Genomic DNA, 27,945 nt, shown 5'->3' on the forward strand with positions numbered 1-27,945 from the left:
AATTATTTTATTTTTCCCCAAAAAAACTAAGACCTAAATATTTTGATTGGAGTTTGGGAACAGAGTTAAGGCAGTTACCAGCTTTACAAATCCAATACAGGAAAATGCAGCTTAGAACTTCAGTTTATGTTCGGGTAGTTGTATCTGGGGAGAGGGCCTGTGTAAAAGCCCTCCAGCTATCACTCCCGCACCATTTTATTTGCCATAACCTCTATGTCACTCCACTAGAATCCACCACATGCAGACCTCAAACCATGCTGAGATTTTAAAAAAATCAAATATCTATTACAAAAAACACTGAGGCTGAATGGAATTGTGTTAAATGCCAATTCACTTGAGGGGATGATCACACTCTAAAATATTCTACTCATATGTTATGGTACCTTCATCAAAGTGAAATTTAGCAGTGTTATCGACAACATTTTGATAGTAAACCACACAAGAAATAAGGACAAGTGAAAAAGGCTTAAATTTACAAATGTCTCTTATCTGTGGCATTGAGCTACTCCCTGGGAAAACTTCCTGAAGCAACAGAGAAACCAGATTTTTTTTTCCCCATGTACTCCTTGTTGAATCAGGAAGCTTCAGTTTACCAAAACTAAGCGCCACGTTCTACCAGATTGAGATAGGGAGCAAAGCTGCATTGAAAATAATATGCACACATAATAAAAACAGGAATATAAAAACCTATTCCTCTTTGAGAGAAAGGAAACAGGAAACATGGAATATGTTACAAATTGGACAGGTGGATTCACAGCAAAATTTACTGTGTGTGGAATTGAAATAAAAGAATTTGCCCAATCTTGTAGCAAAGTAGAATAGTTTTTGCAAGCTTGTGCCTGAGTTAGCTGCCTTTAGGGTTCAGAGTGTTCTTTAAACAAATTTCCTGCTTCGTCAGAGGCTGAAAGCTGCACTGGTTTTCAACAGGTGTATTTTTATAGACTCCAACACTTTTTAAAGTTAAAATTTTTCAACTATTATCCTGATCAAAGTGCAAAAGGGAACTGGAAGCATAAAACAGTCAGTGCACAAGACAGATCTTTTATAGTCAATAATTCTTTTGAAAAATATTTTTAACATTCACCTATTAACTGTGAATATAAGTGAAACACAAAACATAGGTGAACTATTTAAGGCTCTGGTTAGATTAGTCATTTTACCCTCGCTCCAAGTAATCCTCTGTGTTAGATATGTTATTTTTCAGTTCAGGTTTTAAAAAATATTGGCCCATTCTTCGGTGTTCCTGCAGTGCTAGATGGTGAAATTAAAGCCTACAGCTGTGAGTCCTTCCCAGTATCCAGTATTAACATACAGACATAGAGAAGAAACATGGAAGGTAGTTTAAAGATAGGCTTCGGCCTAAACCCAGAGTCCACCTTGGGCTTCAAGACATGGCCATCATTAACTACACCATGGTCTGTAGACAAGCCACTGGTGAAAATACCTCTGCCATGCAATTCCAGTTCCTGCAAACTTCCACAGGGAAGAGTCAGTGTGTAAGGGAAGCATTGGTCCACCACTGCAGGCACTATTCAACAATCCCAGGATTCAAGTCCTTTTGCAACATTTACAGGTGTACAATTTGTATAAATCTGAAGAGTCCCCAAGATTTATGGTAACATAGTGTTTGATTTTCTTCAGATTACCTCTCTTTCTCTATCACATGGAAAGCTAGCATTGCCAAATCACACATAAACAAACCAGATGCACAAAGTTTCCAAGATACAGTATTTACAAATAGGTTAAAACAAATCATTGTACCAAAATTGTAACAATTTATGAAGCATTATCCCTTGCTTTACATATACTGCATGACTAATGGAATGCAATGAGAAAAGCCATCCAGGTATGTAGAATTAGCAGAAAACAAAGCTTAAAAAGGCTGTGTTTCAAAACAGGTATTGACTCTGAATTGACCTGGTAAAATATTACAATTTCTTTTCCACTTTAAAATTGACTTCATGTTGTTCCATTCATTGCATGATAAATTGTTGACAAGTGCTTGTGACAGCCTGCAAATGGGAAAGATGGTATATAAATGCAGAGTATGTTAACATAAACGAAGAAACAAAAACTTTATCGGGTATGTAGGATCATTTATCGTATTTTACAGTAGTAGATCAGAGTTTCTTCCATTGTACATTGTTTGTGTTGATGCAAATTTTGAAAATATGATGTCCATCTTATTTAAATAAAAGAACTGCATGTGTCTTGCTCTTCATTCTCCTGTGGAGTAGATTCCACTCTGTTGCAGCCACATTGTCTCAGTGATCCAACTGACTTCACTGGTGATAAGTATATTAGGCTGAGGAGGAGAGTGAACAGTACAGCTGCAGCAACAATTACAATAGCAGTGATCCCTGATAAAATGCAAAAGAAAAATTACTCTAATTGAAAAAGGCTGCCATGAAAAAAAACCAGAAAAAAATCTACAACTTAAATGTAATTATAAAAACTGGAACAGGTAATTACCTTTGCCAAGAAATGAATGAACAATACTAGTTTTGTTTGCTTGAGATGCTTTTGGTAAAAATGCAAAATTAGGCTCATTCGAGCAGTTAAAAAGAGAAAGTGGCAACTGGCTCATCCAGAGCCCTTTGAAGCTGTCAGGACTGTCACACAACATATCGAGCTGTACCTGTAACCATGAAAAACAAGTGTGCTACGTTACAGTCTGTATGAAATCTGGATTATACATGGTGTTCACTGGTGGCTTACTTTATATAGCATTTTACTAAGGGTTTGGCTCTACGTGATTATTTTCAGGAAAACAATTCTTTTATGCCTGTCACATCCTAATATTCTAAATAACAGTGATCACCATCTTCACAATGCAAAATAAGTTATGACAGCATACAATGTGATAGAAGATAAAGGTCAGGAGCACAACGGAATTGTACAATATGACTAGGGGGATGATAACATTAGAAAATAAATTTAGAAAGCAGGAAAGGAGACCTAATTGATTAACTTGATGAGGGAGAAGAGAACTGACACCAAAAGTAGTGATATATTTGACAGTGAACAAGGTTATCTAAATTCAAAGGGATCTTGATCATAGAACATAGAAAAATACAGTGCAGTACAGGCCCTTCGGCCCTCGATGTTGCGCCGACCGAAGCCTACCTAACCTACACTAGCCCAATAACCTCCAATCATTTGGGCCAATGGGCTTAAGGAGTGGCAGATGGACTTTAATTTGGATAAATGTGAGGTATTGCATTTTGGTAAGACTAACATACAGTTAATGGTAGGGCCCTGGGGAATGTTGTCAAACAGATTTAGAGGCTCAGATACATAGTTCTTTGAAAGTTACATCACAAGTAGACAGGGTGGTTTGGCACCCTTGCCTTCATTGCTCAGATTACTGAGGGTAGGAGTTAGTATGTCATGTTGTCGTGGTACAGGATGTTAGGGAGGCCACTTTTGGAGTACTGCATGCAGTGCTGGTCACCCTGCTATAGGAAGATATCATTAAATTGGAGAGGGTGTAGAAAAGATTTACAAGGATGTTACTTGGACTGGAGGATTTGAGTTATAAGGGGAGGCTGGATCAGCTGAAATCTTTTTCACCATAGCACAGGAGATTGAGGGGTGATAGAGGTTTATAAAATCATGAGGGGGCCATAGATAAGGTGAGTAGCAAAGATCTTTTCCCTAGGGTGGGTAATTTCAAATCAGAGGGCATATTTTTAAGGTGAGAGGAGAAAGATTTAAAAGGGACCTCAGTGGCAACTTTTTCACAAAGGGTTGTCGATGTGTAGAATGAACTGCCAAACAAAGTGGTGGATGTAGGTGCAGTTACAACATTTAAAAGACATTTGAACAGATACATGAATAGAAGGTTATGGGCCAAATGGGGCAGTAACAGTGAAAAAGCAGCAAAATAGTTCCAAATTACTTTGTTGTGTGGCTTGGAGGGGAACTTGTACATGGTGGACAGCCACTGGAGAATCAGAGAGTGAGTTAAATAATCACTGCTGAATCCTCAGCCTTCAGAGAACACTTGGAGCCCCACACAAGTTATGTGGCTAACCCAGTCCAGGTTCCAGTCAATAGTAACCCTGAGAGTGTTGATAGTGATAATTCATCAATGTCGTTGAATGTGAAGGAGAAATGGTAAGATTCTATTGTTGAAGATAGTCATTAACTGGCACTTGTGCAGTTCAAATGTTACTTACCAATAGTGAGCCGAAACCTGAATATTATCTAAGTCTAGCAACACAATGGACAATGACAACTTCAGTTTACTGAAGAAGGAAATCAGGATGACGAAAAGCCTTGACTGAGAAGATAGGGAGAATCCAAAGAGGTTCTTTAAATGTTTTCAAGAAAGAAGAATAACGAGAGAGAGAACAGGACCCTTCAAGGTCCAAAGTGACATGTATGTGTAGAACAGCAGGAGATGGGCGAGGTACTCAATGAATATTTCTCTTCTGTGTTTACTATGGAGAAAGACATGAAGACTTGGGGAAGTTAATGATGATACCTTGGGGACAGTCCATATCACCGAAGAAGTGGTGTTGGATGTATTAAAATGTATGAAGGTGGATAAATCTCCTGATCCCAACCAGATATATCCAAGAACACTGCAAGAGGCTAGAGAAGAAATTGCAGGTGCTTGGCTGATATTTTGCATCATTGTTAGCCTCATAGGTGAGGTCCCAGAAGACTGGAAGGTTGTGCCCTTATTCAAGAAGGGCTGCAAAGAAAAATCTGGGAACTATAGACCAGTAACCCTCACATCTGTGTAGGTCAGTTACTTCAGATTCTGAGATAAGATATCCAAGCGTTTGCAAAGACAGAGTTTAATTAGGAGTAGTCAGCATGGCTTTCTTTATGGAAGATCATGCATCACAAATCTGTCAGAGTTCTTTGATGAAGTGACCAGGAAGGTTGACAAGGGCCAGACAATAGATGTAGTCTATATAGATTTCAGTAAGGCCTCTAATAAGGTTCCATACAGTAGGCTGCTCTGGAAGGTTAGATTGCATGGAATCCAGGGGGAACTGGCAAATTGAATACACAATTGGCTTGATGGTAGAAAACTGTGTGTTAGTGATAGGATGCTGCTCGGACTGGAGACCTGTGACTAGTGGGATGCCTCAGGGGTCAGAGCTGGGCTCATTACTGTTTGTTATCTACATCAATGATTTGGATGAGAATGTACAAGGCATAATTAGTAAGATTGCTGATGACACTGAAATAGGCAGTATCGCGGACAATGAGGAAGGTTCTCAGATATTGCAACAGGACTTTGTTTAGCTGGAGAAGTGGGCCAAGAAATGGCAAATGGAGTTTAATATGCATAAATGTGAGGTCTTACATTTTGGAAAGTCAAATCAAGGTAGGAGTTTTATGGTGAATGGAAGGGCCTTAAGGAGTGTTGTGAAACAGAAGGAGCTTGGAGTTCAGGTGCATAGTTCTCTGAAAATGGAGTCACAGGTAGGCAGGGCAGTAAAGAAGGCTTTTGACACACTGGCCTTCAGTCAGGACATTGAGTACAGAAATTGGGAAGATATGTTACAGTTGTACAAATGTTGGTGAGGCTGCACCTGGAATATTGTGTTCAGTTTTGGTCACCTTGCTATAGGAATGATGTTACTAAACTGGAAAGAGTGCAGAAGAAATTGACAAGAATGTTGCCAGGACTCAAGGGTCTGAGTTATAGGAAAAGGTTGGACAAGCTAGGACTTTTCTCTTTAGAGTGTAGGAGACTCGGGGGGACCTTGTAAAAGGTCTATAAGATCATGAGAGGCATGGATAGGGTGAATGCACTCAGTCTTTTTCTGAGGGTTGGGGAATCGAGGCCTACTGGGGATCAGTTTCAGGTTAGGGGGAAAGAATAAAAGGGAATCTGAAGAGCAACGTTTTTACACAGACGGTGGTACACATATGGAATGAGCTACCAGCAGAAGTGGTTGAGGCATTAACAACAGTTAAAAAGCATTGGAATCAATACATGGATAGGAAAGGTTTAGAAAGATATGGGCCAAGTGCAGGGAAATGGGGTTAGCATGGATAGACTGGTTTGGGCCAAAGGGCCCGTCTCCATGCTGTTGGACTCTAACTCTATAAGCAAAATATCCTCATTGATGACTTTACAATGGAGGTAAGGTCATTTATGAAATAGCTAAAGAAGGTCGGGCCTAGTAATCTCCCCTCGAGGAACTCATGACAACAATGTCCTGGCGCTTAAATAACTGACCTCCAACAGCCACAACCATCTTCCCTTATGTCAGGTATGATTCCAACTAGTGGAGAGGTTTCCCAACTGAATCCCATTAACTTCAATTTTGCTAGGGCAACTCTGGAATTCAACTCTCTGGTTCCTGATTAGGGCAAGACTACTTGAGATCAGGAGTTGAGTGGCTTTGGTTTTTATCATGCAAACTTTCAAGTCAGCTCATGGTATTTTTGTTTTCAAAAAGATAATTTCATTTTCAACAGTCCCTTTAAATGTAAATGTTCTATTATCTGAAGCTCGGCAGCAAAATTGTACCTTCACAGTATCCAACCACTTCTTCATAGAGCACATCCTAGCATCACAGTGAAATGGGTTTTGGGTCAGTTTGATGTCTACAGCACCATCTACTGATCGAATGATGGGATTTAGTATCTCTCTAGAAAAGGCAACAAGTTTATTCCTGGACAAATCCAATAATCTCAGATTATTTTGAGAATTGAAGGCTGATTTGCTTATAAATGTAACGCCTGACCCTGCAAAAACAAATCACAGATTTGTAGTGAGTAAATAATCAAAAGTAGATTCATTTTGTTGTAACATAAATGGAAAACACACAAAGATCCAAGTATTAAACTAGGTTAGGGATATTGAGGCAGGCCATTTTTTTTTTTAAAATGTAGTTAATTCCAAATATCATCATATTTATCAAACCTTGGTCATAAAGATTGATCATAGATTGATTAGACTAAGTAAGTAAACAGTTTTCATAAACCATTGGTTAATATACTAACACACAGTAAATATGATTTTGTGAAAGTCTCATCACACTACAAAGGCTCATCAGACAGACAGAATGACATTTTCTACATGTTTCTCAATGTAATGAGTGCTGTGTGGATATTGGCTCAGTATCGGGTGCCTACATTTTATTATTGCCTACTTACCTGACTCCAGAATATTTGAATATTTTTAAAACCTGTTTTAATAAAGAAAGCTATTTGGTTTCGCTAAAAGGAACAAATGTGAACCAATTCAAGATTTGTTCTCACTATAACGGTGTGCGTGTGTGCGCGCGTTATAAAACAATAGTTTGTATTTATAACAAGCTTCTAATAGAGTAAACCAGTCCAAGGTACTTCACAGGTGAGCTATGAGGCTCTATTTTACATCCAATCTGCTTTTAATGAAAGCCTGAAACATGAAAGTAAATGCACGAGAAAATACATTTACCTATGAAAATGTGAACGGAAAATGATCAGAACTATTAAACATTACAAATAGATAATGACAGATGTTGCAAATACATACTCAGTCTTAAGAGGTCAGGACCTATGAAGAGGAAGAGTTAATATTTTGAGCAGAATTTTTCAGAATTGAAAACTAAAATACTAAATACCTACTTAAAGGAAAGCAAGTAATTAAGATTATAAAATTTAAAGGAAGACACTTTCTGCTTTTTGTCATTTATATAAATGGTTTGGATGTGATCATAAGAAGAATGGGTCGTTAAGTTTGCAGATGGCACTAAAATTGGAGGCGCAGTGAACAGCGAAGAAGGTTACCTCAGATTACAATGGGATTTTGATCAGATGGACCAATGGGCCGAGGAGTGGCAGATGGAGTTTAATTTAGATAAATGTGAGGTGTTGTATTTTGGAAAGGCAAATCAGGACAGGACTTAAACACTTAATGGTATGTCCTGGGGAGTGTTGCTGAACAAAGAGACTTTGGAGTTCAGGTTCTTAGCTCCTTGAAAATGGAGAGGCAGGTAGATGGGATAGTGAAGAAGGGGTTTTGTACACTTTCTTTACTGGTCAGTGCATTTTGTATATGAGTTGGGAGGTCATGTTATGGCTGTACAGGACATTGGTTAGGCAACTTTTGCAACACTGTGCAATTCTGGTCTTCCTACTATAGGAAGGATGTTGTGAAACTTGAAAGGATTCAGATAATACTTACAAGGAGTCCAAAACTAGACTGTATAGGTTTGAGGTGACCGGAGAAAAATTTGAGAGACACCTAAGGAGCAACGTTTTCACACAGAGGTTGAAGACTGGTACAATTACACATTGAAAAGACATCTGGATGGGTATATGACGAGGAAGGGTTTAGTGGGATAGGGGCCAAACACTGGCAAATGGGACTAGTTGTATTTAGGTTGGCATGGATGGGTTGATCTGAAGAGTCCGCTTCAGTGCTGTACAGCTCTCTGACTCCATGACATTGTAAGAAACCAAATGAATATGCAAACAGAAAAGATGCTGTGAAGGTCAGCCAAGAAAAATCAGGGAATATTTGAAAAGAAACCAAAAGTAGATCAAAAATGAAAATAAATTTAGATATAAAGTTAAACCTGATGTTACTAATTCTAGAACTTATCCAGAGAGCTACAGAGTTCCTGGTCAATAGAAGACATTCAGAGAATTACACAGGGTATTATCTATAGCAGTGGTTTTCAGTCAGTGACACTGAAGACAGTATCTGCTGCCATTTGTCACCGTGCATATGCAGGAGAAGGGAAATCTGCACAGTTATGCATCTTCTTTGCTTTGATACCGAAAAGGTTGGGAACCACTGATCAACAAAATGCACTGCAGCAACTTTCTAAGGCTTTTTGACAGCAGCAGTCAAACAGAATCTACACTTCACTTTGTGTTAACTAGCTCTTGTATGGTATGGATGTTTAAGACTTACTTCTTCAAAATCCTATAACTGTTCTACTAACAGTTGTAGTGGTGGGACTCTGCTGTAGGTAACAAACCTATGTGACAATATCATAATGAGTGGTGCTTCAGGCACTCCTCAATATTAACCCTTTCAGACTATACATCTGCAGAACAAGCACCTTCCAAACTTATGACCTTTATTGCCGAGAAAGAAAGGCAGCACATGCGTGGCAACACGGCCACCTGCAACTTCCCTTCCAAGCCCCACACACTATCCTGACTTGGAAATATATCACTGAATCAAAATCCTGAAACTTCCTTTCTAAGAGCACTGTGGATATAGCTATCAAACATGGATGACAATGGTTCAAAAGGGTGTTACACCATCAATTTTCTTTAGAGGAATGAAGGATGGGAAATAAATGCTGATGAAACCAGCAACATCCAGATCATGTGAACAAATTCAAAAATATCCACTGGCCTATTCCCAGATGAGCAATTCTGCACCCAGATTTATAATTTTAATTATTGACCTTCTTCTAACTAACTATTCTCAACTCCACTGTTAGAAATAGCAAAGAGAACCATAAAGAGCTGGAAGAGGAATCAAAAGAATGGAAATTAGGTAGGGTGTGAATTAGGTGGTCAGTTGCTGACATCCACTTCCTAGCTGGTGGTAACAGTTCATTTCCTAAGTGCAAATTGCTGTTTCAATGGACAGTACTGTGGCAAGAGATAAATAAGGGTGTCATTCATGTTGCAGCTGTGTTGACAATAAGAACAGAAAGAGCAATTTGAAGTAGAGATAGTGGAAGACTAAAAAATGATTTTGATAGAAAGAACAGTACTCTGAGTACAAACAGCTAAGAGGGAAGATGTGGTGGGACTCTGCTGTAGGTAACACATTAAGATGAATAGAATGGCTGGTAGGATAAATGTTAGAGAAAAGGGTTAAGAAGATTGGGAATAGACACTATCAATGACCCATTGACTACTGAGGGGAAATATCAAGCGTGGAAGAATGATTGTCTCAAAATGTTTGATGACATTTTTGTTTGTAGCTCTTAATTCTCATCAAAATCTGAACCTGATGTTTCATTTAATATGTCCACACAATCTATTTTTATTATTAATTTTCCTGTATACTTGTCAATCTAAACACAGGCTGTGATGAGACAGTTATTTTCCTTTGGAATAAATTGCAATCAAATAATTTCAATGCATTACAGCTAAATTAGAAGTACGAAAACAACTCTTGAAAACTTTTAGAAGTGATAAACATTTGTGATTGAATTGAAACACGAGATAGTGTAGATTGTTACCTGACAATCGCAATGTCCGTAGTTTGGTCAGTTTATAAAAGTACTGTGATAACACTCGAGCAATCTTATTATTGGATAAGTCCAGCTCCTGTAGCAATTGCATTTGATTAATGACTGGTACAAATGTGAGGTTGAGGTCTCTGAGAATCAGCACCTGAAGGAAATAATTTAATGTCAATCATTATCTTTCTTCATGCTCTATATGCCCAGAGATATTCACAACAATTCTATTCAGCCCCAAACATTTACTAGTTCCTCTGAGACAGGGTTGGTCTCATTGCCTTCCTGCATACTTGACTATAAATGCCTGTGTTTGTTTCTTGACTCTTGATTTATAAAATTGCCTGAGCTTAGTACATCTGATTTGTCAGATTTTTACAGTACTCTCTCTTCAGTTGTGCTAATTACAAATGCAAGTTCCAGAGACCTTGGAAAACTGAACCAGTACAAACTAGACTTTTATCAGAGTCTGAGTAGGATGTTTGTAGTCATTATGACCTGCATATCAGAAATGCTTCATTTAGACTAACATTTCCAAATTCTTGCAGCATTAGTTACATTGATGATAATATGTTAACTCCCTGTGGGTTCACTTGGCAGTGCCTTCACTGGAAAGAATGCAACCATCAAAATGGTACCTTCACCTTTGACTGCTGGATATTAATCATATCCGAGCAATGTACCCTGCCCTATGTGTCACTGGAACAGCAACAATGTACTTTTCTGTGTTGTGAAGCTATTGGTGTTTTTATGCCTGAACCTCATTATTCTGATACGTTTGTGCCTTAAAAATCTTTCGGTAAAAATCACACAACACCAGGTTACAGTCCAACAGGTTTATTTGGAAGCACTAGGTTTCAGGGGACTGCTCCTTCATCATCACAACCACCTGATGAAGGAGCAGTGCTGCAAAAGCTAGTGCTTCCAAATTTAGACCTGTTGGACTATAACCTGGTGTTGTGTGATTTTTAACTTTGTACACCCCAGTCTAACACCGGCATCTCCAGATCTTAAAAATTCTTGACTTGCTCCTCTCCAAATGAACTAGCTTAGACCCAACACCAAGTCAAAGTGAAATATTTGTTGGCCAGCCTTTCTGTAAGAAAACTGCTTGTTTGCAGTTTTTGAAATGTTGCCGGGGATGATGGAGAAAATAAAGTGAAATAATCCCAGCAGACAGTGGGGGTTAAAATTAGGAAAACCCTTTTAAGAAGAACAAATATTCAGTTGCTTCCCAAAAATATGCAAAATAATGTCATCCCTGAATGAGATTTAATTTTCGAAATTAAATTAACAAAGGTTTAGGTAGGCATCAAAAGTTCTTCTTTCCACTTATTTCCCAAGGGCTCCTCTTGAGATGTTCGTTTTTTCTATTTAACCTATTTTTCTAATCAACCTGTTCAGAGATGTTATTATACACATCTGCAGCAAGTGGAACTTGAATCCAGGTCTCCCAGTCCCCAGGTAGGGACACTACTTGAGATTGCCCCTCTTGAGATTTTCATTAGGCTTAAGTTTTCAGGAGATGTAGCTGTGTTGACAATTATGAGGAAATTCAGGGTTTTCAGCGTTTCCATTTTATCTTTCTTACTACTTTATCAGATGATACAGTCTCAAAGTAATGTTACCTTCTTTATGTGTGAGATTTGTGGGGTAATTGGACAGCTTGTAGCAGTACTGGAAGAACTTAACAATATACTGAGTAATCATTACTGCTTCATTAAACTTAAAGCCACATCACACAAGGATAGTATTAATGTCAAACATCACAATTTTTAAAATTGGGATGAAATTATAGACATCAGTTAGCAATTTAAAAAAAATTGACAGACATCTATACACACAAAGCCATTATCATTATCACACAATCCACAGTCTGGTGAAGTCAGAGATAAACAGTTGCATGTCTCTATAACAACCACTACACTTCCAGTTGTGAGGATGAGTCACTGTACCCAAAATGTTAACTTTAATTTCTCTCCAGAGAAATGCTGCTAGACCTGCTGAGCTTTTCCAGCAACTTCTGTTTTTGTTTCCGATTTCCAGCATCCACAGTACTTTTCAGTTTTATTTGGTACTGCACTTCAAGTATTTCATAGGTATGACATGGTCACTCAGATGTAAACCTTTATGAAATCAGTATCAACTTATCCAGTTAAAGTATTCATTACAAGACTAACATTTATACAATCCATGATTACATTGTTGGAGTGGGGGGGGGGGGTCCAAAACTCTTCTCTATCCATTAAAATTCCTCTGCCCCTTTGGTGTCTTCCCTCAGCTCACACAATTTGATAGCAACAATTAAAACAATCAAATTTATACATTGCATTTTTGCGTTAAGAAGTAGGAGACCTGCGGCACAGATTTTCTGATGGTAGGATAATTGCTTCTGAAGTCTGGATAAGACTTTCATGTGGGAACCCTGTGGAATCTCCATTGAAACAAGCTCCAAGGGAATTACCCAGGAAATTGAAGACTCCCCTGAGCGAGCGTTCCACTGTAGTTAAATAAATAGTTGCTCAGGAAAAGTTATAATTCTGAATACATTGTCTACCTCCTGAATAATGATTAAACTAACCCCCATCCCACAACTAACCTCACTTATCTATTAAACAAAAATAAAGCAAAGAACTGCAAATGCTGGAAATCAGAAACATAAACAGAATTTGCTGGGAAAATTCGGCAGAATCTGTGGACAGAAAGTCAAGAGTGTGGTGCTGGAAAAGCACAGCAGATCAAGCAGCAGCCAAGGAGCAGGAAAATCAATGTATCAGGAATGAAGGGCTTTTCCAGCACCACACTCTCGACTCTAATCTTCAGCATCTGCAGTCCTCACTTTCATCCCCTATGGAGAGAAAGCAGAGTTAACGTTTCAGGTCCAGTGACCTTTCTTCAGAACACTTCTTCACTTTGAGCTTTACCTGACCCATTCGTTCACTCCACTAAAACATCAATGTCCTTTTAAAGTTCAATACTTGCCTCATAATTTACTATTCTGCCAATGTTTCTGTCATCTGCAAACTTTGAAATTGTTGCTGACACACTTTTTTTTTAATATATATAGAAATAATATATATATCAGGAAAAGCAATGATCCCAACAGCAATCTCTGGGAAACACCACTGCAAACATTCACCCAGCCTGAGAAATACACATTAACCATTACTGTTTGCCACCCCTCACTCAATTTTGTATCCACATTGCTACTGTCTTGCTTATGCCATGACCTGTGACTTTTCTCGTGAGTCTCTCATGTGGCATGGTATTGAATGCCTTTTGGAAAACCTCTTCAAAAACTCCAGGAAGTTAGTTAGACACAATACTCCCTTAAAAAAATCCATGCTGACTCTTGTGTATCAATCTACATTTTCCATGTGACTATTAACTCTATCCCAAATAAATTACTTCTAGTACTCTCCCCACTACTGAATGAAAGATAATTGTCAAGCTCTGAAATTTCCACTCTGACTTCCTTCAATATCCTCAGATACCATCCTGTCGTAGTGTCGTTTCAACTTTTAGTATCAACAGTTGACACAATATCACATCAATTTTAAAAGATTGTGGGAGGTGACATCAAATTAATGCCCATCAGCCTCAACAAACAATTAGAAATTGATCAAACAATTCTTAGACCACTTAGAAAGGAGTCTCACCTCACCCAGACCAATTAGAATGTAATGATCACGGTGTGGGTTGTGGCTTGGAAAGAGTTAATAAGCAACTAAATTTGAAACTGAAGTTCCTACAAGCTAATGTGTAATTGGAAGTAGAAAACCCAAATGCATTGAACAGAGAACAAGTGTCAACCAAGCCAAATCGGGAAGCAAAAGCAGTAGTGAGCCTGTAAAGTTACTGCTTTGATAAGCATTACTTTATAACTTAAGTTTCCAAAGTTACCACAGCAGACTGTCTCCTGTGGCATTAAACAAATAACTCTTGGGATTGGACACCAATTGTGACCTAAATATCAAAACTACAAGAAATAAACTGAATCAGACATTTCCAGAATTTGCAAGACAACAATGAATGTGGGAATCAGTGGTTTCGATCACTGAAGTTAGAAATTTTGAGAAATAGGATAATCGTTGAATATAGAACAATACAGCGCAGAACAGGCCCTTCAACCCTCGATGTTGTGCCGACCTGTGAACCAATTGAAGCCCATCCCCCACACTATCCCATCATCATCCATACGCTTATCCAAGGACTGTTTAAATGCCCCTAATGTGGCTGTTAATTACATTGGCAGGAAGGGCATTCTATGCCCTTACCACTCTGAGTAAAGAACCTGCTGCCTCTGACATCGGTCTTAAATCTATCACTCCTCGATTTGCAGCTCTGCAGCCGATGTCATCATCCTAGGAAAAAGACTCTCACTGTCCACCCTATCTAATCCTCTGATCATCTTGTATGTCTCTATTAAATCCCCTCAGCCATTTTCTCTCCAATGAGAACAGACCAAAGTCCCTCAGGCTTTCCACGTAAGGCCTTCCCTCCACACTAAGTTCAGTGTGTTTTTACAATTAATATGTTTAATGCAAAATATGATCACAGTGCGGAATAGGTACAATACAAACAGAACCCATCATCCCAGACCTGGTTCCCATCTCTCCTGTTGGTAGCCTTGCTCAAGCTTCCTTTTCACAGAATTATCCAATTTCCTCTCACAGTGAACTGCCTCCAACTCTCAGGCAGCACATTCCAGATCTTAAATACTTCCCAAATGAAAAGGTGTTTGCTCATGTCACCTTCACTCCTTTTGCCAAATAACGAATTACAAATTCCAAAATAGTAATCTGGTAACAATAAAGACTTGTTTAGATGAGCATCAGGTATCAAAGGTCCCAGACGTGGCAGTTCTGGTGGCTACATTTGATATATTAATGATTTAGATAAATGTAATATCTCCTAGTTTGCAGCTGACACAAAGCTGGACGGGGAAGATACAGAGATGCTTCAGTGTGATTTGGACAGTGAGTGGACAAATACATTGCATATGAAATATAATGTGGATAAATATGTGGTTATCCACTTTGGTAGTCAAAACTACAAAGCAGATTATTGTCTGAATGGTGAGAGATTGGGAAAGGGGAGGTGCAACAAGACCTGAGAGTCCTTGCACAGCAGTCATTGAAAATAAACATTCAAGTGCAGCAAACAGTGAAGGTGACAAGTGGTATGTTAGTCTTCATAGTGAGAGGATTTAAGCACAGGAGCAGGTATATCTTGCTGCAATTATACAGGGCCTTGGTAAGACCAAACCTGGAATATTGTGTGTAGGTCTGGTCTTCTTATCTGAGGAAAGATGTCCTGGCTGTGGACCGAGTTAAAGGAAGATTGATCAGACTGATTCCTGAGATGGCAGGAAGGTTTGGGAGGGATAGACAAGTTGGACCGAAGGGTCTGTTTCTGTGCTGTACAACTCTATGACGTAAGATGAGAGACAGGATTAAATCATATTCACTGTAGTTTAGAAGAATGCGTTGAAACATAAAACTCTAATCTGACCAGATAGGGTAAATGCAGGAAGGATATTCCTGATTACTGCACAGTCCAGGACTAGGGATTACAGTTTAAGGATACAGAGTTAGTTATTTATGAATGAAATTAGCAGATATTTCATCACCCAGAGATTGGTGAGCCTGTGGAATTACCTGCCACAGAAAACAGTTGAGGCCAAAATATTGAATGCTTTCTAGGAAAAGTTAGGTATTGTTCTTAGAACTAAAGTGATCATAAGGTATGGAAAAAGTGGGAACAGGGTAATGAGTTGGATGATTAACAATGATCATAGTAATCATATTGAATAGCGGAGCAGGCTTGAGTGGCCGGAAGTTTAGATTGGAGTGGTGCTGGAAAAGCATAGCAGGTCAGGCAGCATCCAAGGAGCAGGAAAATCGACGTTTTGGGCAAAAGCCCTTCATCAGAAATAGAGGCAGGAAGCCTCCAGGGTGGAGAGATAAATGGTGGGGGGGATGCTGGGGAGAAGAAAGCAAGGAGTACAATAGGTGAATGGGGGTGGGGATGGATGGAGGTGATAAGTCAGAGGGGAGGGTGGGAAGGGAGATTGGCAGGTAGGACAGGTCATGAGGGCGGTGCTGAGCTGGAAGCCTGGAACTGAGGTAGTTCCTGCAGCATTGTGCGCACATGCAGTATCTGAAGTGCTGAAACTACAGGCACTGCAGAGCTGAAGTTTGCAGTGGAGGTTCTGAAATGAGTTTACATGTCTTCTCCTCAATGAATATAAACAATTGCCAAAGAAAAGAAAACATGGGGGGAGGGGAAATGAGGAAACTGGTGAAGTCCACTTTGATGCCCTGGGGTTGAAGTGTTCCAAAGCGGAAAATGAGGCGTTCTTCCTCCAGGCATCGGGTGGTGAGGGAGAGGTGGTGGAGGAGGCCCAGGATTTGCATGTCCTTGGCAGAGTGGGAGGGGGAGTTGAAATGTTGGGCCACGGGACGGTGGGGTTGAATGGTGCGGGTGTCCCGGAGATGATCCCTAAAGCGCTCTGTGAGGAGGCTTCCAGTCTCCCCAATGTAGAGGAGACCACATCGGGAGCAACGGATACAATAAATGACATTGGTGGATGTGCGGATGAAACGTTGATGGATGTGGAAGGCTCCTTTGGGGCCTTGGATGGAGGCGAGGGAGGAGGTGTGGGCATAGGTTTTGCAATTCCTGCAGTGGCAGGGGAAGGTACCAGGATGGGAGGGTGGTTGTGGGGGGGGGGGGGCGTGGACCTGACCAGGTAGTCACGGAGGGAACAGTCTTTGCGGAAAGCAGAAAGGGGTGGGGAGGGAAATATATCTATGGTGGTGGTGTCCGTTTGGAGGTGGCGGAAATGTCGGCGGATGATGCAGTTTATGCAAAGATTGGTAGGGTTGAAGGTGAGGACCGGGGGGGGGGGGGGGGGGGGTTCTGTCCTTGTTACGGTTGGAGGGGTGGGATTTGAGGGCAGAGGTGCGGGATGTGGATAAGGTGCGTTGGAGGGCATCTTAAACCATGTGGGAAGGGAAATTGCGGTCTCTAAAGAAGGAGGCCATCTGGTGTGTTTTGTAGTGGAACTGGTCCTCCTGAGAGCAGATACAGTGGAGGCAGAGGAATTGGGAATACGGGATGGCATTTTTACAGGAGGTAGGGTGGAAAGAGGTGTAATCCAGGTAGCTGTGGGAGTCGGTGGGTTTGTAAAAAATGTCAGTGTCAAGTCGGTCGTCACTAATGGAGATGGAGAGGCCCAGGAAGGGGAGGGAGGTGTCAGAGATGGTCCAGGTGAATTTGAGGTCAGGGTGCAATATGTTGGTGAAGTTGATGAATTGCTCAACTAATCGCAGGAGCATGAGGTGGTACGAATGCAGTCATCAATGTAGCGGAGGAAGAGGTAGGGAGTGATGCCGGTGTAACTACGGAAGATGGACTGTTCTACGTGTCTGACAAAGAGACAGGCATAGCTGGGGCCCATACGGGTGCCCATGGCTACCCCTTTAGCCTGGAATGGCCGGAAGACCTACTTCTGCTTCTATTTGTTATACATCACGTAGTTACATGTAAGGAGATGGTCAAATGGGAATCAATATCAAAGTTTGGGCAATAGAAAACTTGGGAGTGGAAAAGGCATTAACTTTAGGGAATATGCAGAAAAACAAAATAATAAAAAGGAAAAGAAAACTAGAATCTAAAAGGAATGTTAAGAAAATAATATGCTTACATTTCAAGATGGCAGGGCACACCAAAACCAATTGCTGGAAATTAAATTAGAGACCTATTGTAGTTTTAGGAACACCTAAGGAATCCTCTCAGTTGTACCAGAAAAAGAAATGGGTTCCAAACTGAAACAGTCATACAAGTGGTGTGCTCCTTCACAGTCTATTAGGAATAGTGTTCTCGCTCAGGATAGTCAAGAGAACTATTCCTCAAATACTGCAAAGAAAAAGTCAAACTGCTGGAGATTCTGGATATGTTAAGTCAAAGGGAGAAGTGTTCTCTTAATCACTCTTAAGCAATTTTGGAAAGGTTTAGTGATTTTGTTATAGAACAGAAGTTCTCTCAAGGACAAACCAATGAAGATTTATTTACTTGTTCATGGGATGTGGGTGGAGTTGGCTAGGCCAGCATTTATTTATAATCCCTAATTGCCAGAGGGCTGTTAAAGTGAACCATATTGTTGGGAATGCATGTAGATCAGACAGGGTTGAGAGGTATATTTCCTTCCCTAGAGGATATTAGTGAACCAGATTTATTTTGGAATTTAACAGCAGCTACTTGACCTGAGAGAGATGCAACATACTTTACAGATCATGACTACAGCCTGTTGTCAGTTATGTCTCAATGACTGGTTGTGACTGTTTGCCATTAGAGATGTCCCTAATGAATTCACAGGATTCAGTCCTTTTGACCTGATAGATGAATAAGATGAGGACTGCCTTAATTCATTAAAAAATATAGAAATCAAAGCTCAGAAACTACATTACCAAAATTTCTGTCAAGTTACCAGGAAAATTACCCAAAACATGTGAGTTGACAAAAAAAAAGCATTTGATAAAGGCTCAACAAACAATCAGCTAGAGCAGATAAAAAAATTGAAAGCTCAAAATTTGTCTCTGGAAATAAGGTGATAATACTGTTACTCGTCTCTGGGGATCCACTAAAAGGAAGGTTCATTGGGACATTATCATCAAAAAGAGACTGTGGGCGGCACAGTGGTTAGCACTGCTGCCTCACAGCACCAGAGACCCGGGTTCAATTCCCGACTCAGGCGACTGACTGTGTGGAGTTTGCACATTCTCCCAGTGTCTGCGTGGGTTTCCTCCGGGTGCTCTGGTTTCCTCCCACAGTCCAAAGATGTGCAGGCCAGGTGAATTGGCCATGCTAAATTGCCCCTAGTGTTAGGTAAAGGGGTAAATGTAGGGGAGTGGGTGGGGTTACGCTTCGGCGGGTCGGTGTGGACTTGTTGGGCCGAAGGGCCTGTTTCCACACTGTAACTAATCTAATCTAATGATATGAATAATGTTGATTTTTCCTTCTGTCTGAATACTCATTACATGTGTTTCATGTTAATATCTTAAAGTGATACTGTGACAGGGAGCATAGTCAGGAGAAAAGTATGTTTACAGCAGTGAACGGAGTAGGAAGTGAAATAGAAATATCAGACTAATTTGAGAATGAATCAGAAATTGAAAACTCTAAAATCCATCCTCCAGTAACCAGATTGGATAAGATGGTAGGTAGTGCTTAAGTCCTAGATGGATTTTATCAATGTTCAGAATGAAAATACACCAGCAACTTTTCAAAGAATAATCAACAAGATAATTGCAACTATTGTAGAGCAGACTCAATGGGATGAATGGTCTATTGCTGCTTCTATCTCTTTTGGCCTTGTATGCATTGGTGATATTGTTGGGTTTAGCCAAAACTGGGAAGAACATTTATAACATTCGGACAGACTACTTGATTGGTCACAGAGAGCCACTTTGGTTATAAACTAGGCAAAGAGTGAATTTACCAAAGCAAAAGTAACCTATTTGGACCACAGTGTGGGACAAGGCCACATAGCACCCAGAGAAGCAAAAATAATGGCTATACTGAATGCTCAGTACTTCACACAAAGCAGAAGTTTTTGTACTACATAGGCAATGAATGAGTGAATTATACATTGTTGCAAAGTTCAGCACTGTAGTGTTAAAGAAAGGATGTTAAAGAAAAGCAAGAATCTTAGCGGTGGAGGCTGAGGGGTGACCTTACAGAGGTTTATAAAATCATGAGGGGCATGGATAGGATAAATAGACAAGTATTTTCCCTGGGGTGTCCAGAACTAGAGGGCATAGGTCTAGGGTGAGGAGGGTAAAGTATAAAAGGGACCTAAGGGGCAGCTTTTTCATGCACAGCATGGTGTCAGGAATGAGCTGTCAGAGGAAGTGGTGGAGGCTGGTACAATTACAATATTTAAGAGGTACCTGGATGGGTATATGAAGAGGAAGGGTTTAGAGGGATACCGACCAAGTGCTGGCAAATGGGACTAGATTAGGTTAGGATATTTGGTCAGCATGGATGAGTTGGATCATAGGGTCTGTTTCTGTGCTGTGCATCTCTATGACTATGACTTGCCAACAGAAATACACAACAGGAAACGGAGACTTTGAGTTTGGTGTTGGATCTACGTCATTTTAAAATTTACATATCGAATAAGTGCAGAGACTTCTTGTATGGACCAAAGTCCTCTGACTTTCTGAGCTAAGTATCAGAGCAAGAATCGAAGGCTGTTTCTTGAGGTTTAATTCTACAACTGTGCAATTTGAAAATTATTAATTAGCAGGAAGAGCTGGTGCTTTATCAAGGGCAAGCCTGAAGGAAAATGAATGTTGTGTTGAAAATGAACATGTGTAGAATGATTTTTATGAAAGATCTTTGTGTATTTGATGTAAATACATTGTTCTGTCTGCAGTAAAATCTGTAATAATAAAATAGAAATAATGAGATCATATAGAACAATGAACATGTCTTTTAAAGATGTGTTCTCATTTCCATTCCCCATAGGGAAATGTTAGGAACAATGTATAACTTTAAGTTTAATTGATAGATTACATCTTTGTATGACCAATGGGATTCATGATTTTTATTTTTTTACATAAAGAGTTGTTTTTGTGTGCTGAGTGTGGGAAGTCTGGAGGCTTGTTTGTAGATATGCATTTTTAATAAGATTTTTCAACCCCTAAAGAGAAGTGAAATGGTTTAGTACATTAAAAAAAGTAGAACAGAACTGTCCTTTTGTTTAGCAACAGGAATCCTAGAGCACTCAACGAGATGAAACAATGCAAAAAGTCCGATAGACAGTCAGAGGATGTGCCAAAGAAAGACTGCTGAGAACTGAGTTTCAGGAAGTCATGTTTGTTGGAAGTAAGTTGTGAGTTTAGTTTGAAGTTTGTTTTCAATGTTTCAGGGAAAGTTGAAGGAGTAAGCATTGAGTGAGTGGAGAAACCTATCAGAAGGAAACCGGTCTGGCTGTGCCAGCCCAAGCAAAAAACCCTAATGTGGAGACAGTGGGAATTCCTTCACTGGGGTTTCAGTGCTTGTGTGACTATTGCTGGGATAAAAGGAATAGTGTGATTTCAATCATTTTCTGATGTCACTGAAGAAATATTTCTATAAAAAAAAAACAAAGAAGTGCAAATGCTGGATGTCTGAAACAAAAAGGACAGTCCTGGAAAAACTCAAAGCATGTCAGGCAGTATCTGTAGAGAGGAAGAGAGTAATGTTTCGAGTCCAGTGACCTCTCATCAGAAATCATTTTGAATCTATTTGATTTGTGCAATGAAGTTCATGTTTTACTTGTTTAACCAACATTTTATTCTTTGCTAAAAGCACACTGACATTCTCTTCGAGATCAGTTGCAGAACATATTTATGAAGACAGCTGTCACACTGAGGTCTGGCTTGTTCAGTATTAACACTAGCTGGTTCACAACACTCTGCAGTCCATCTTATTGCCCTTTGCTGCCCAGCTCTTCTCTTCTCCACCACCAATTGCTCTAACCCTCAACCTCACATTGTGGCTCCTAGTTTCTTAGCAACCAGGCGTCCTTCCAACCCTCTCGTCCATCCATGCCACCTCTGGTCTTGGCGGTCCCTTGATTTGGCATTAGCAGGTTTGGTCACTGCCAACACAAATCTTCTCACTGCACTCCAACCACACAGTGGTTCTCTCCTGTCTTTCCTGCTTGTAGTCAAATAGTGAGTCTATTAGTTACAAATATGAGAGAAAACCAACCTATGATTGGAAGGTCAGTGCCATGCAAAATCTTATTGCTCCAACATTGGGGGTGACTTTCCCCTAATTGATCATCCCCATAAAACCATTAGACATAGGAGCAGATGTAGGCCATTTAGCCCATGGAGTCTATTCTGCTACTCAATGGCATGACTGACCCAATAATCCTCAACTCCACTTTTCTGCCTTTTCCCACAGCCTGGGATTTCCTTACTGATTAAGGAACTTGGAGAAACTGAGAACTGCAGATGCTGAAGATCAGAGTTGAAAAGTGTGGCGCTGAAAAAGCACAGCAGGTCGGGCATCTCCTTGGATGCTGCCTGACTGGCTGTGCTTTTCCAGTGCCACACTTTTTGATTAAGGACCTGTTAATGTCAGCTTTGAGTATATTTAATGAACAAGCTTGACACCCTCCAAAGTAAAGAATCCTACAGATCTACTACACTGAGAAGAAAGGTATCCATCCTGGATCAGTGAGAGACCGGATTGATATTTGTTGACAATCATCAAGAAGAGTCAGCAACTGTTGAGGTTTCGTCCTTGAACTGGAAATATGGTGCTTACATTTTATTAGAAGGAAAAAAAGATCCAAATCCTTAAAGACCCAACAGTTTTACATTAAAATGTGGTGAAGTGATGGATTAAGAAGAACAGATTTCAGGACTATTAGCATCGTCCAATGGACTGCATGGCTCTGGAGACAAATGTTTCTTCCTGAGGAACTACTGATTTTTATTTCTGCAGAAGTGAAATGTGGAGTTCCATAGGATGTGCCTTTAGATTTCTAAAAGGCCTTTGATAAAGTTTTTTTAAAACTGAAACCCAAAGCAGAGGGAAGGAATTGGCTGAAGAAAAGTAAAAAGTGAGTATTTATGGAAATGGCAAGCAGAGGGGGAATCCAATGGTGTTTAACATCTGTATCTAGCTTCAACATCTTTTCAAAGCATTGTTCACATGTAAAGCTTTATTCTCACCTTAATTTTTCTCAGAGGCATTAATGCTTGATATTGAAAATCCTGAAACTGTGCTTGGGGCCCCAAGTGCAGCTCCCTGAGCTCCTGCAAATGCTCAAATGCACCTAATGAAAAACAAAGTGCATTACAAAAATATTTCTTTGATATCATTATGCAACATTATAAACATTAGATAGATTTTTGACTTCATAGTTAGGCATTAATTCAATAGATTCACCCACTCACCAGAGAAACAACACGGTTTTTCATTCTCAGCTGGTGCAGATCAAAGTTTACCCTATTTCCTGTAAGCTTGCAACAAAGTTCTGTTAAATATTAGTGATGTATCTTTTAAAGAGAGAGTTTCCAAATTTGTGCTTCCACTGTGTACCTTTGAATTCCAGCAGTGCATATTGTGAAGGTCTGTGACTGTCTCAGGATTTCTCATCCAAGAGCAGAAAACGATGCAGAGTTTGTGATCATCCCCATTTATCCTTTCTACGTCTGACCTACTACTGGCTTACTCAGCAAAATGACATCTTTCTCTGATGTTAAGAATTAAATCAAAGGATATTTTTGATATTTAGAAATCTGTATTTCTGAAGTTCTTGTTAAAATCAATTTTTAGCATTATCGTTGATTGAATGATTATTAACCATTCACATACAAATTCTTAAGTCCATGATTCAAGTGTGGATTTCCGAGCATATATGATTATTTTCATGATGTACAAAAATTGCTTTGTGACTTGGTCAAATTCATCCTGATGCCATGTGTGTGCTCTACACTTTCAGGTTCCAAACTACAATAGAGCTGAAGTCATTGATTATTCACATTGATTTGGGTGAAAAAATAGTTCAGCCATAAAAATGACGATGCAGGAAAGAAGCCATTCAGCCCCCTGTGCCTGTGCCCATTCAGTGCCTGTGCTGGTGCTAATTCTTTAAATTTTCTCCATGTGAGTGGCAGAGATGTTACAGACCTGCACGATTTTCAATTTAAAAACAGCGTAATTTTGATATATCACAAATAAATGGGTATCATAAAATTGATATGTTATATAAAAAATTTTACAAGTTCACATTTCACATACTCGATTTGCCTTTTGAGTATCCAGTTGTTGACTCTACGTCCTCTTCACAGGCTGCATTCTCACTTAGCTTGGTGTCATCAGCAAATTTAGCAACCTCGCATTTTTTTCCCTTTGCCAAGACATATTGTTGAGGCTCCAACACTCTGTGGCAATCCACTCATCACATCTTGCCACGCTGAAAGAGAGCCATTTATCCTAATGCTATGAAATCTTCACTTGTGCAGTAACCATTGATGTTTCTCATTCATACATATATCCAGAACAATTTTAGAAAGATATTTGCCAAAGTGTCACTCAACCAGCATTTCTTTTAATTTCAGTCAACTCAAATCGAACATTACCCGGGTTACTGATTTGTCAGATTGTGATATCCAATTATACATCCAGATTTCTCATCATGTGCAGCATATTAACTTTAAATTTACAATCGTTGCGGTGTTAAAAATGCTGTATGTGAGCAATGACCATTTATTTCACCTACCCAACACAGAATATACAGTGACATTTGTTAAGAATACAGAACTCAGATTGACCTCAAAGGGCAAATTTCATATGAAATGTTCCAATTCAATTTGCATTTCTCTCAAAATCTTAAAACCAATTGGTAAGTTTAGCCTTGGAATTTATAAGCATGTAACCGTAATCTTACTAGTCCTGTGTTAAATTCCTTTCTTTTGTAACAAATGAAAGTATAGGTAATACAAAATCTATGGCCAAGGAAAGAATAATTTTCTGAAATTACAATATAATAAAGTTTACTTTTTCCATTTCGTTTAAAATGCATTTAATTTTAGCTTAAATTTAATACACTTTTGAAATGCATTAGCTTAATAAAAGCACACACACATGGGTAGCCTAGAGGGTCAGGCTAGTGGTCTGGTGAAACTGTTTCAAATCTCACCAAGGTGGGATTTGTGAGTTCACTATTGCTTTGTAGGGAAATAACTTTTCATTCTTATCTGGTGTCCCTACATGTTACCCCAGATCCACAGCAATGTGGTTGACAGGCCTAGCAAACCACTTAATTTCAGGGCAATTAAGGAAAGGCAACAAATATTAGCCTTGCCAGGAATGCCCATAAACCATCAAACAAAGAAAAATATGTTCTACCAACATCCCACAAACAGTACATCGTTATGTGGTCAGTTAATTTGATGGTAGTATTGGTTGGGGAATAGCTTGTAATGAAGTCCCTGTCACTCGTCATGAAACATAAACTGTTTACTAATGTAGATAGGCAAACAAAGAAAAACATACCTGATTTAATTTCCTTGATGAAATTATTGCTGATAACTAGGATTTGGAGTGAAGTGAGTGGGGCCATTGGTTTGGAAGGAAACTCCACTAATCTGTTGTCATGAAGATATAGCTGTTGAAGACTGGAAATATTTGAAAATGCTATGTTGTCTACAGTTTCTAAGTTAGTACTATTCAGAAGTAGCACCTGGAACCAAACATTAAACAAAGTTATTTGACGTTAAGTACAAGTTGGATCAATGTTTCAAACTTTGCATCAAGTTTTTGTTTCTCAGGAGAACTGTTGATAACCTTCCAAATCATGGTATGGGTTATTTATGATTTTGCTGTGAGGATTATATAATGCAACATTGTTGCAGTCATTTATCAGCATTCTTATTCATGTCGGATAAACACTGAATATACTAGAGGAAGCTGGTGTTACCTGATGACTGTGATAGTACAAAAGTTTATTTCTTTATTATGAATAAGCCCTCTGCCCCCAGAATGTCTGTTAAATGCTCTTGGCACAGAAACCTGCATATCACAGTGATTACCAAATCTTGTAATTCACGTTGACTTGCATTGTTAGGCTTGGAAAATTTGATACATTAATAACACTCACTTAAGTGTTTACTTACTAATTTTAAGTTTGCCAGTTCTGAAGTGCAACATAAAAATTTAACTGCAATTTAACCTCCATTTTTATTCCATGGAAAATCCATTTGATAACAAATTATCTCCAAACCTCTCTACATGAAATTTTTTTGATACTCTCCAAGTTTTATAGCTGCATTGTCGTGTTTATTTTATTGGAGATATATCTATTAAAATAACGAGCACATTACTGCAAAATGTTATTATATCTTCTAAGAATTAAAAAATAGACATATTGGGTTGTCAAGTAGTGAAATTGACACTTTACCTCATTTTGAACTGAGCAAAGAGCTTAGATATAAACTTCACAAAGCAGATACACTGACATTTACATAGTTCAGAAAATGATGTTTTGTTCCTCGAATAGATTATTGAATCCCTACAGTGTGGAAGCAGACCATTCAGCCCATCCAATTCACACTGCCCTCTGAAGACCAAACTCACCACACCCCCCTCTCCACCCTATTCTTCCATTTCCCATGGCTAATCCCACCTAACCTTCACATCTTTGGATGTAGGAAGAGAGCAGAGCACCGGAAGAAAACTACGCAGACATGGGGAGAATGTTCAAATTCTATAGAGACTGTTGCCTGAGGTTGGAATCGAACCTGCGGCCCTGGTGCTGTGAGGCAGCAGTTCTAACTGCTGGAGGGTGGCACGGTGGCACAGTGGTTAGCACTGCTGCCTCACAGCGCCAGAGACCCGGGTTCAATTCCCGACTCAGGTGACTGACTGTGTGGAGTTTGCACATTCTCCCCATGTCTGCGTGGGTTTCCTCCGGGTGCTCCGGTTTCCTCCCACAGTCCAAAGATGTGCAGGTTAGGTGAATTGGCCATGCTAAATTGCCCGTAGTGTTAGGTAAAAGGGTAAATGTAGGGGAATGGGTGGGTTGCGCTTCGGCGGGTCGGTGTGGACTTGTTTGGCCGAAGGGCCTGTTTCCACACTGTAAGTAATCTAATCTAATCTAATCACTGTGCCACTGTGTTTCTGGAAAAAGGATCATATTCTGAATATAGCTAATCAGTGGTACAGATTTGTCCTTATGAAGTAATGACTAATATTTTGTTAAAATTATGTTTATTCTAAATGCCTGCGACCTTGAATTTAGAAGAAAAATCAAACAATAGTATTCTGAACACATGTTCACTGTCACTTAATTTCCTTAAATTAAAATTACAGAATACATTAAAAACAACTCAATTTGCTTTAAAGGAAGAGGTCATAGAGCACAGAAATAGACCCTTTGGTCCAACAAGTCCATGCCAACCATAATCCCAAACTACACTAGTCCCACCTGCCTGTGCTTGGCCCATATCCCTCCAAACATTTCTTATTAATGTACTTATCCAAATGTCTTTTAAATGTTGTAACATTCACTACTTCCTCTGGAAGTTCATTCCAAACATGAACCAGTGTGTAAAAAGGTTGTCCCTCATGTCTTTTATAAATCCGTCTCTTCTCACCTTAAAAATACCCCCTCTAGTCTTGAAATCCCCCACCCGAAGGAAAAGACACCTACCATTCATTTTAGCTAAACCCCTCATGATTTTATAAACCTTTATAACATAACCTGTCAAACTCCTGTGCTCCAGTGGAAAAAGTCCCAGTCTCTTCTAATACCTCAAACATTTTTTCTTCAGCTTATTTTGAATAAAACTATTCATTTAAGAAAAGAAATTCTAGATTTTCACCTGTAATTGGTTGTAGTGCTTCAGACAGTCCTGATAGTTTCTTCCGAGTCTGCGGCCACTGACATCCAGAACAGATATATTTTGTATCATACAGCCATTCAGTCCTGGTGGGCATGTGGTTGAATGTGTCACTGAAGATGTTTCAAACGAGGCAATATACAAAAAGCAGGCAAATGCATAAAAACTGAGAGCAGAATCCATGTTCTTGTCAGTCTGCCTTTTCAAGTCAGTAGTCAGAATGATCAGAAAGTTTTGTAAAACAATAATTTATCCAATTTTCTTTTTGCTACAACTTTGGCTTTATCAGTTTTAAACAGGAGGTAACCTTCCACTTGTCTGAATTTTTTGATGTTCTAGGACTGATATTCAGCCTG

At 39.4% G+C, this 27,945-nt stretch overlaps 1 protein-coding gene across 1 annotated transcript; it reads right to left on the minus strand.

Annotated features, from left to right (window-relative positions):
- Positions 1-191: 191 nt before the first annotated feature.
- Positions 192-27,894, minus strand: LOC140468779 (uncharacterized). Its single transcript, XM_072564833.1, has 7 exons — positions 27,572-27,894; positions 25,245-25,431; positions 22,916-23,019; positions 10,176-10,329; positions 6,503-6,720; positions 2,473-2,638; positions 192-2,360 (listed from the first exon to the last, which is right to left on the minus strand). The coding sequence occupies exons 1-7, from the start codon at positions 27,770-27,772 to the stop codon at positions 2,188-2,190; spliced, it is 1,203 nt and encodes a 400-aa protein (XP_072420934.1). The 5' UTR covers positions 27,773-27,894; the 3' UTR covers positions 192-2,187.
- Between the last annotated feature and the right edge of the window lie 51 nt (positions 27,895-27,945).

This window comes from Chiloscyllium punctatum, chromosome 1, assembly GCF_047496795.1.
Source record: "Chiloscyllium punctatum isolate Juve2018m chromosome 1, sChiPun1.3, whole genome shotgun sequence".
NCBI classification, from domain to species: domain Eukaryota; kingdom Metazoa; phylum Chordata; class Chondrichthyes; order Orectolobiformes; family Hemiscylliidae; genus Chiloscyllium; species Chiloscyllium punctatum.